Raw genomic sequence first — 12,073 nt, 5'->3', positions numbered from 1 at the left:
TTTTAGATGTGTATAGTTTAATATATAAATGATCAAAATAACGCATTAAATTGCGAAAAAAATAAATATAGCAAATATAATAGAATGGAGAAAGTACTTGTTAAATATATGATAAATCTCTAAATATCTTGCTAAATATACGATAAATCTCTAAATATCTTGCTAAATATACGCTACATTTTTATTTACCCATCATAATACCCTAACAGGCAACAACTAATTAAGTTGAGACGGTGTATTTTTTTGTAATATAATATACGACAAATCTTTTAAAGTATCTTGCTAGATATACTCTACAATCAATTTTATTTACCCATCATTAGGCAACAGCTACTTTATCGTATCTTAATAATATACGGTAAATTTTTTTCTAAAATATAATATAATTTATATTATATATTAATAAAATAATAATACACCGACCAAAACAGACTATATAATAAGAATATAAGTCACGCCATTTGTTCACTCTTTCAGGCCGTCTTTATCGTTTCCCGCCATTGATGAGATAGCGAGGGCTGAAGAAATGGAAACATCTCCCTCTCCATCTCCCAGCGAAGAAGCCCTAAATCTACTCCGAAGCAGAATATGTGACCCTCTTTCCTTTTTCTCTCTTCTTTGCCCCTCTTCCGATTCCAATCACAGGTTTTGCATTGTTTTACTGATTCAATTGTTTAATCTTAACCTTTTTATTTGATTCTGCATTTGTTTAACAATTGCGTCTCTTTTTTCATTGCACAGCAAATTGAAGTTTTTAATATCTAGTTCAGTTACTGAGGCAGTAAATAACTCCGTCTTGCTTCTTGGTCCTCGTGGTTGCGGGAAAAACGCGGTTTGTTCTTTCATCTCTTCGAGTCTCACTTTGATTTTTATTTTGCATTCTAAGTTTTACTAGTTTTATGTTCCTTGGGAAGCAGGTGTTGGAGCTTGTTCTTAAGGAATTATTGGCTGAATATCCGGATCTGATTTCTGTGGTAATGCTTTATTATTCTTGCAAATTTTGCACTTATGTTCTATTCATTTACAACATATATATGAAGAAATTTATAATAGAGTATTGTTTTGTCTCGTGTGTTGAAATCCCTATAAAATTGTTATTTTTTGGTGCAAAAGAAACCCTTATAGAGCATTGTTGACATTTACCAAAACTTTTGGTGTTTTTCAAATTTTTAATGATATATTTGGTCATTTAGGAAGGCACCTTGTGTTCTTTAACTCATGGTGTTTTTGTTCCTTTTTACTCTTACTCACTCCTATTTATCATTTAATTATTACTTATAAGCTATGAGTTGGAACTCGTTGTTTGTATCTCTTACCCCTGATCTTATGGCATAGGAGGCAAGACTCATAATTTTAAAATCGTTTACTTATTTTTTATTTTTTGGTTTGGAGGGGTCAAGGTGTGGGGACGGGTGTTAGGGGTTTTAGATGCGGATGGATTTGGCTTTTCGATTAGGCACTTGGACTCATGCAATTATTGCTTGCAAAACAAAATATATTAAATGTTGGTACTATTGTATATATTTTGCTTGCCTCAATAAATTTTACTCAATTTTCGATCAATTTTTTTGTGATGATTTTGTCTAACCATTTAGTTTTGGACTAGTGGTTATGGTTGATTGATTCTAGATTTACTTGTATTTCTTTTATATAATCGCAATCAAATTTTTTAGCCAAGAGATTACAAGACTTAGGTTGTAACTTGTACGTGATTTATGCTGTGAGGCAGAAGTTTTAGGGAATGCTTACAACATGAATTTGGATTGCCTTAATATGTGGTTGGATCTAGGTTTATTTTTGTGTATTTTGGAAACCAAATTGGATACAAAGGTGCATTAGTGCAAGAAATTTGTCGTATGACTCTTCTCAATTATAGTTCTAGTAGTTTAGTTCGTGCAATCTTGTATGCTAATTTTCTTCTTTGATTGTGGGTTTTTTCTTTAAGGGGGTAAATTGTGTGTTTAAGGTTTTTTAAAAGATAAAATTCCATCTTTTTTTGGGGGTAGGGGTTTTGTACAGTTGTGTGCTAAATTAACAACTTATATTTTTTGTAGATTAGATTGAATGGGCTTTTGCATAGTGATGATGGTTGTGCCCTCAAGGTATGGCTTATGTCTCTTATCCAACCACCTATTTTAGTTTTTGTTGGCGAGTTTGTTTGTTAATTCCATATCATGTTTATGTTTTGTGTATGCCTTTAGTTTGAATTTTACTTTATCTTGCTAGCAATTTTTTATACGTACTACAATAGTTTTTGGTCTACCTTATCTAGGAGTATGGGCTTTTAGGCCTAGGAGTTTTTGGGCCTGAACATTTTGGTTTGATCTTGGTGTATTCATTGGCTAATCCACTTGGGGTGCTTGTATAAAAGGGCGCCCCATGGTGTTTCTAAGTTTCTATTGAATGCTCCCTCGATGTCCATTGCTCTCGTCCGTTACCTCGTTTTCTATTCCGGTTGAGTCTACGTGAACTGCACTTCCCTTCTTTTCCCTTTACATCCGGTGTTGAGGTTTTGGTAATATTGGCTGCCACCTCGTTGTGGGCTTGGTGGTGTTGGCCACCCCACATGGTGAGGGTTTGACGATGTTGGTCTTTGTCGTCCCCTTTGTCATGTCTTATTTTAAGTTGGGTCCCACGAACCTCGAACTAAATTTACCCTTCTCAAATCTCATTACTCCTTTAGTTGGTGAAACAAAAATGATCACATCATCCTTAACTTGAAACTCAATAGGTCTATAGCACTAATTTGCATAGCTCTTTTGTCTATTCAAAGGGCTAGGATATTAAACTTCCATAAAACTTAATAATCATCTTATCTTCATACCTAGGCTTTGTTAACACAAATGACTTGATTTACTTCATCTTAACATTATAAAAGCTTATCATTATTAAAGGCGATAAGTAAGTTACTTCACCAATGCGCTCACGATTCTCGTAAGGTTCCACGAAACTCGGACCAAGTTTACCCTTTTTCTCCAATTCTCATTACTCTTCTAGTTGGTGAAACACAAAGGCACTCCTTTTCTCCAACTTGACACTCGATAGGTATATGCCACTGATTTGCATAGCTCTCTTGTCTATTAAAAAAACTAGGATCTTAAACTTTTATAATATTTAATATACCCTCCTACAAGTCAATCATAATCCTAACAAAGTCTGAACACTATTCAACAACTCAAACTATAAGCCTTAACAATTATGTTATGTTTATTCTTAGGCTTTACTAACACAAATGACTTCATGTACTTTATCTTCACAATCTCTCATATTATGTAACAATGATTATTAAATTTCATCATTATTAAAGGCGATACGCTACTTCACCAATACGCTAAAGAATCTGGTATGGTCCCACGAACCACGTACTAAGTTTACTCTTTTTTCCAAATCTCATTGCTCCTCTAGTTGATGAAATACGAAGAAACACCTTATCTCAACCTTGAAAATTGATAGGTCTATGTCACTGATTTTCATAGCTTATTTGTCTATTCAAAGGACTTGGATCTCGAACTTTTATAATCAAACTCAAACTATAAGCTTGAATAATCATCTTATCTCCATCCCTAGGCTTTATAAATGCAAATGACTTGATGTACTTTATCTACACTAACTCACATATTAGGTCACAAACATTATCCAAGTTCATCATTATCAAAGGCGATAAGCTACTTCACCAATGCGCTCACGAATCTCGTAAGGTCTCACGAACATTGAACTAAGTTTACCCTTCTTTCAAATTCTCATTACTCCTCTAGTCTGTGAAACACGAAAGAACACTTTATCTCCAACTTTAAACTCGATAGGTCAATGCCACTCATTTGCATAGCTCTTTTGTCTATTCGACGAACTAGGATATCGAACTTTTATAATACTTAAATATACCCTCCTACAAGTCCACTATAATCATAACAAAGTCTGAACACTATTCAACAACTCAAACTATAAGCCTGAATAATCATCTTATCTCCATCCCTATGCTTTACAAACAACAAATGACTTGTTGTACTTTATCTTCACTAACTCTCATATTATGTCACAAACATTATAAAAGTTCAACAATGTCAAAGGCGAAAAGTTACTTCATCAATTTTGCTCACAAATCTTGTAACGTCCCACGAACCTCGGACTAAATTTACTCTTCTTTCAATTTCTCATAACTCTTCTAGTTGGTGAATCATGAAGGAACATCTTATCACCAGCTTGAAACTCGATAGGTCAATGCCACTCATTTGCATAGCTCTTTTGTCTATTCGACGAACTAGGATAACAAAAGTCCACTATAATCATAACAAAGTCTGAATTCTATTCAACAACTCAAACTATAAGCCTGAATAATTATCTTATCTCCATCCTTATGCTTTACAAACAACAAATGACTTGTTGTACTTTATCTTCACTAACTCTCATATTATGTCACAAACATTATTAAAGTTCATCAATGTCAAAGGCGAAAAGTTACTTCATCAACTTGCTCACAAATCTCGTAAGGTCCCACGAACCTCGGACTAAATTTACTCTTCTTTCAATTTCTCATAACTCTTCTAGTTGGTGAATCACGAAGGAACATCTCATCACCAGCTTGAAACTCGATAGGTCTATGCCACTCATTTGCATAGCTCTTTTGTCTATTCGAAAAACTCGAATATCAAACTTTTATCATACTTAATAGGGATGTTCAAAGAAACCTGGTTTGCAAAACCTGACCTGGATTATTCGGTTTAAAAAACCGGATAATTTACCCGATTTGTAAAAATCGGGTATTTTTGACCGGGTATAAACTGGGTATTCGGGTGGATCCGGATATCGATTTTAGCAAATTGCTTATTCTTAATATATCTGATATAATTAATATATTATAATCATTTAACCCATGAAAAATTAAATGTGTTAAAATTCAAAGTAATGTGTTAAATTATATTCTATTATTGTCCTTAAATAATATTACAAACAACATATTTCAAAATAAGTATTTTTAGTATTTATTAGATTGATAGCATGTTTCATAAAATATCTCATTTGATGATCAATTCAAGATTTTGACTTATTCTTAATGTGGTATTGGCAATTAGATTGTAAATTTACTAAAAGTATCCTTGATAATTAGAATTTAATTAGGATCACCAAAGTAATAACTAGTTAGTATAGATATTGCGTTACTTAGTTTTATCTTATTACTAGTATAAAAACCCGTACAATGCACGGATTTATAATTATAGAATATATAAAAATATTACTTCATAGAATATATAAGTATATATTATCGTGATTAAATTTATCGAATACATGATTTTTTTTAAGAAAAAATTAATTATTGAATTTTTAAAATTATTTATCAAATACATCACTTTTTATTCAATTATATGTAACAAATTCTAAGTTAGTATGAAATTGCTAAAATAAATTACATAAATATTTTGACTAATTTAGCTCCAATTTTTTAAAAAATAAAATTCTAAATTAGGTAAATCTATCATGTAAACAACTTAGAATTTGAATTTTATATAAAAAAATGTCAAAAGAAATAAGGAAAAAAAACTCAATTTTTAGAAAATAAACAAAACCGGGTCGGAACCGGGTCACATTTTTAGGTACCCGAAAAAGCGGGTACTCGAATTTTTCGATCCGGGTCGACCCGATACCCGGTTTTGAACACTCCTAATACTTAATATACCCTCCTACAAGTCAACTATGATCATAACAAAGTCTAAACACTTTTCAGTAACTCAAGTCAACTATGATCATAACAAAGTCTGAACACTTTTCAGCAACTCAAACTATAAGCCTGAATAATCATCTTATCTTCTTCCCCAGGCTTCACTAACACAAATGACTTGATGTACTTTATCCTCATTAACTACCATTTTATGTCAAACATTATCAAAGTTCATCATTATCAAAGGCAATAAGCTACTTCACCATTGTGCTCACGAATCACGTAAGGTCCAAAGAACCTCAGACTAAGTTTAACCTTCTTCTCAATTCTCATTACTCCTCTAGTTGGTGGAACATGAAGAAACACCTTATCACTAACTTGAAACTTGATAGAATTATGCCACTCATTTGCATTGCTCTTTTGTCTATTCGTAGAACTCGAATATCAAACTTTTATAATACTTAATACATCCTCCTACAAGTGAACTATAATCATAACAAAGTCTGAACACTATTCAGCAACTCAAATTATAAGCCTGAATAATCATCTTATCTTCATCCTTAGGCTTTATTAACACAAATCTCTTGATATACTTTATATTCATTAACTATCATATTATGTCACAAACATTATCAAAGTTCATCATTATCAAAGGCAATACGCTACTTCACCATTGCGCTCACGAATCTCGTACGGATCCACGAACCTCAGACTACGTTTAACCTTCTTCTCAATTCTCATTAATCCTCTAGTTGGTGAAACCCGAAGGAACACCTTATCACCAACTTGAAACTTGATAGGGCTATACCACTCATTTGCATAGCTCTTTTGTCTGTTCGTAGAACTCGGATATCCAACTTTTATAATACTTAATATACCCTTCTACAAGTTCGGTCAACGGTTTGGACTTTTGTCAAAAACAAATCAAACCGTATTTAATTCGATTTTCAAATTTTGGAGACCAAATCAAAACCTTATTTATTTTTAAACCAAATCGCATTTTAATAGATCAAACGGAACCCAAACCGTTCAGATTGAATTTGTAGGTCGAATATTGTGGCTGAACTTTGCTATGCAACGAATTACCAATAGATAGACCTTTATAGAGAAAATGCTCTACACTAATTTTTATTCACTTCAAACATGGGCCCATTTAGAAATTCAATAACAAATCTTACATAATTGATAATACTAAATATCATTTCTTACTAAACTATCAACATTATACATAAATAATAGTAGTACTAAACAAAATATTTACAAGATTACGAAACTTAATGTTTGAGTAATATTGTAAAATACGGAGAAAAAACTAAAAAAAAAACATAAACAAAAAAACAGAGGAAGAAAAAAAAAACGAATACAAATCAATACTGTTTGTAATATACAATACTGTTATTGTAATTAAAAAAAAAATAAAAAATAAGAACAAGAAAAATACAAAATTAAAGCAATTACAAAACAAAAAAAATTAAAACCTACACAAATTATCCAAATACAAAATGAAAAAATAAACTTGAACAGAAGAAATAAAAACCAAAAACAAAGTAGTGAAAAATAGTAAAGACCAAAACAGGATTCGAAAATAAGAACAAAAACGCAACAATTTGTATTTCAATCGAAAAAATGACGAAATAAAGAAAATTATTAGATTAGAACAAAAATAAGAACAAAACAAAGAGAAATCAATGAAAAAACTAATTTTAATCGATAAAAAACAAAACAACAATTAGAAATAAACATACTAACCTTAAAAGAGTGAAACTAAAGATCAAAGGTGAAGATGAAGAGATTGAAATATGAATGAAGAATAAGAGGATGTCGGCGCTAAGAATTTGTATTTGAAGAAGAAAGGTTTAGGATTAGGGAGAGAATGGAGGAGGGGAACTGGGACTGGAAAATGAAATGAGAGAGAAAGCAATATGATTAGGGTAGGGAAGAAAGAAAGAAGAAAATGAAAATCAGTAAGGGCGACGCTCGGGTATTAATTGAATTAGGGTTAACATGTGAAATGTCATTTTAGGCCCGGCCTACACTATGAAAATTATTATTATTTCGGTGTTTGGTCATATTATTCGGTTTTCAAATTTGGAAATTTTCAAACCTAATCAAAACTTAATTATTTCGGTTTTGAATTTCAAACCTAATCCAAACAAAATTTCAAAAATCACAAAACCATATTTGTTATTCGGTTTTGTCTGGTTCGATTTGCGGTTTTAATCTGAATAAGTTTCACGCCTACTATAAGCCTGAATAATCATCTTATTTTCATCCCTAGGCTTTACTATCACAAATGACTTGATGTACTTTATCTTCTCTAACTCTCATCTTATGTCACAAACATTATCGAAGTTCATCATTATCAAAGGCGAATCTCGTAAGGTCCCACGAACCTTGAAATTAATTTACTTGCCTTTGAATTTCTCATTACTCTTCTAGTTGGTGAAACACAAAAAATGACCTTTTCACCAACTAAAAACTCGATAGGACTATACCACTCATGTGCATAGCTCTTTTGTCTATTCGTAGATCTCGAATATCCAACTTTTATAATACTTGATATACCCTCCTACAAGTCAACTATGATCATAACAAAATCTGAACACTATTCAGCAACTCAAACTATAAGCCTGAATAATCATCTTATCTACATTCTTAGGTTTTACTAATACAAATCTCTTGATGTAATTTATTTTCATTAACTATCATGTTATGTGACAAACATTATCAAAGTTCATCGTTATCAAAGGCAATAAGATACTTCACCATTGCGCTCACGAATCTCGTAGGGATCCACGAACCTTGAGTTAAGTTAAACCTTCTTTTCAATTCTCATTACTCCTATAGTTGGTGAAACACGAAGGAACGCCTTATCACCAACTTTAAACTTGATAGGGCTATACCACTCATTTGCCTAGCTCTTTTGTCTATTCGAAGAACTCGGATTTAGAACTTTTATAATACTTAACATACCATCCTAGAAGTCAACTATTATCATAACAAAGTCTGAACACTATTCAACAACTCAAATTATAAGCTGGAATAATTATCTTATCTTCATCCCTAGGCTTTACTAACATAAATCTCTTGATGTACTTTATCTTCACTATCATATTATGTGACAAACATTATCAAAGTCTATCATTATCAAAGGCAATAAGCTGCTTCACCATTGCGCTTATGAATCTTGTAGATCTCTTGTGCATAGCTCTTTTGTCTATTCGTAGATCTCGAATATCAAACTTCTATAATACTTAATATACCCTCCTGCAAGTCAACTATATTCATAACAAAGTCTGAACACTATTCAGAAACTCAAACTATAAGCCTGAATAATCATCTTATCTTCATCCTTAGGCTTTACTAACGTAATTCACTTTATCTTCATTAACTATCATATTATGCCACAAATATCATCAAAGTTCTTCATTATCAAAGGCAATAAGCTACATCACCATTGCGTTCACGTATCTCGTTCAGATCCACGAACCTCGAGCTAAGTTTAACCTTCCTCTCAATTCTCATCACTCCTCTAGTTGGTAAAACACGAAGGAACACCTTACCACCAACTTGAAACTCGATAGGGCTATATCACTCATTTGCGTAGCTCTTTTGTCTATTCGTAGAACTCGGATATCAAACTTTTACAATTTTGAATATACCACTCTGCAAGTCAACTATAATCATAACAAAGTCTGAACACTCTTCAACAACTCAAACTATAAGCCTGAATAATCATCTTATCTTCATTCTTAGGCTTTACTAACACAAATCTCTTGATGTACTTTATCTTCATTAACTATCATATTATGTCACAAACATCTTCAAAGTTCATCATTATCTAAGGCCATAAGCCACTTCACCATTGCGCTCACGAATCTCGTACGGATCCACGAACCTCGAACAAAGTTTAACCTTCTGCTCAATTCTCATTACTCCATTAGTTGGTGAAACACAAAGGAACACCTTACCACCAACTTGAAACTCGATAGGGCTATACCACTCATTTGCATAGCTCTTTTGTCTATTCGTAGAACACGGATATCAAACTTTTATAATTTTTAATATACCCTCTTACAAGTCAACTATAATCATAACAAAGTCTGAACACTGTTTAGCAACTCAAACCATAAGCCTGAATAATCTTCGTATCATCATTCTTAGGCTTTACTAACAAAATCTCTTGATGTACTTTATCTTCATTAACTATAATATTATGTCAGAAACATTATTAAAATTCATCCTTATCAAAGGCAATAAGCTACTTCACCATTGCGCTCACGAATCTCATATGGTTCCACGAACCTCGGACTAAGTTTAACCTTCTTCTCAATTCTCATTACTCCTCTAGTTGGTGAAACACGATGGAACATCTTATTACCAACTTGAAACCCGATAGGGCTATACCTTTCATTTGAATAGCTCTTGTGTCTATTCGAAGTACTCGGATATTGAACTTTTTTAATACTTAATATATTATGCTAGTAGTCAACTATAATCATAACAAAGTCTGAATGCTATTTAACAACTCAAATTAAAAACCTGAATAATTATCTTATCATCATTCCTTGGTTTTACTAACACAAATCACGTAATTCACTTTATCTTCATTAACTATCATATTATGTCACAAATATTGTCACAGTTTATCATTATCAAAAGCAATAAGCTAAATCACCATTGCGTTCACATATCTCGTACTGATCGACGAACCTTGAGCTATGTTTAATCTTCTTCTCAATTCTCATTACTCCTCTAGTTGGTGAAACCCGAACGAACACCTTACCACCAACTTGAAACTTGATAGGTCTATACCACTCATATGCATAGATCTTTTGTCTATTCGTATAACTTGGATATCAAAATTCTATACTACTTAATATACCCTCTTACAAGTCAACTATAATCATAACAAAGTATGAACACTATTCAGCAACTCAAACTATAAGCCTGAATAGTCATCTTATCTTCATTCTTAGGCATTACTAACACAAATCTCGTACTTCACTTTATCTTCACTAACTATTATATTATGCCACAAATATCATCAAAGCTCATCATTATCAAAGGCAATAATCTACATCACCTTTGCGTTTACGTATCTCATATGGATCCACGAATCTCGAGCTAAGTTTATCCTTCTTCTTAAATCTTATCATTCCTCTAGTTGGTGAAACACGAACGAACACCTTACCACCAACTTGAAATTTCATAGGGCTATACCACTCATTTGCATAACTCCTTTGTCGATTCGTAGAACTCGGATATCAAAATTTTATACTACTTAATATACCCTCTTACAAGTCAACTATAATCATAACAAAGTCTAAACACTATTCAGCAACTCAAACTATAAGCCTGAATAATCATCTTTTCTTCATCCCTAAGCTTTACTATCACAATTGACTTGTACTTTATCTTTACTAACTCTTATATTGTGTGACAAACATTATCCTTGTTCATCACTATCAAAGGCATTAAGCTACTTCAGCATTGCGCTCACGAATTACTTAAGGTCCCACATACCTCGGAATAAATTTATCCTCTTTTCAAATTTTTATTACTCTTCTAGTTGGTGAAACACAAATAATGACCTTTTCACCAACTTGAAACTCGATAGGGCTATACCACTCATGTGCATAGCTCTTTTGTCTATTCGTAGATCTCGGATATCAAACTTTTATAATTCATATATATCCTCCTACAAGTCAACTATAATCATAACAAAGTCTGAACACTATTTAGCAACTCAAACTATAAGCCTGAATAATCATCTTATCTTCATTTTTAGGCTTTACTGACACAAATCTCTTGATGTACATTATTTTCATTAACTATCATATTATGTCACAAACATCATCAAAGTTCATCGTTATCAAAGGCAATAAGATACTTCACCATTGCGCTCACGAATCTCGTAGGGATCTACGAACCTTGGTTTAAGTTTAACCTTCTTTTCAATTCTCATTACTCCTATAGTTGGTGAAACACGAAGGAACGCCTTATCACCAACTTTAAACTTGATAGGGCTATACCACTCGTTTGCCTAGCTCTTTTGTATATTCGAAGAACTCGGATATAGAACTTTTATAATACTTAACATACCATCCTAGAAGTCAACTATAATTATAACAAAGTCTGAACACTATTCAACAACTCAAAATATAAGCTGGAATAGTTATCTTATCTTCATCCCTTGGATTTACTAACACAAATCTCTTGATGTACTTTATCTTCACCATCATATTATGTGACAAACATTATCAAAGTCTGTCATGAACAAAGGAAATAAGCTGCTTTACCATTGCGCTTATGAATCTCATACGAATCCACGAACCTCGCGCTAAGTTTAACTTTCTACTCAATTCTAATTACTCCTCTAGTTGGTGAAACATGAAAGAACACCTTATCACCAATTTG

General features: G+C 32.4%; 1 protein-coding gene across 1 annotated transcript in view; it reads left to right on the top strand.

Annotated features, from left to right (window-relative positions):
* The first annotated feature begins 454 nt into the window (after window positions 1–454).
* The window catches only part of LOC130808135 (origin of replication complex subunit 4), a 62,284-nt gene continuing 50,665 nt past the window's right edge, over window positions 455–12,073 (top strand). Inside the window, exons 1-4 of the mRNA XM_057673593.1 lie at window positions 455–645; window positions 742–832; window positions 918–974; window positions 2,055–2,102. Of these exons, the coding sequence (XP_057529576.1) occupies window positions 527–645; window positions 742–832; window positions 918–974; window positions 2,055–2,102 (315 nt within the window). The 5' untranslated portion in view covers window positions 455–526. The remainder of the gene's footprint in view (window positions 646–741; window positions 833–917; window positions 975–2,054; window positions 2,103–12,073) is intronic.

Source organism: Amaranthus tricolor, chromosome 3 (genome assembly GCF_026212465.1).
Source record: "Amaranthus tricolor cultivar Red isolate AtriRed21 chromosome 3, ASM2621246v1, whole genome shotgun sequence".
Classification (NCBI taxonomy): domain Eukaryota; kingdom Viridiplantae; phylum Streptophyta; class Magnoliopsida; order Caryophyllales; family Amaranthaceae; genus Amaranthus; species Amaranthus tricolor.
This window is presented reverse-complemented; position numbering and strand designations above follow the sequence as displayed.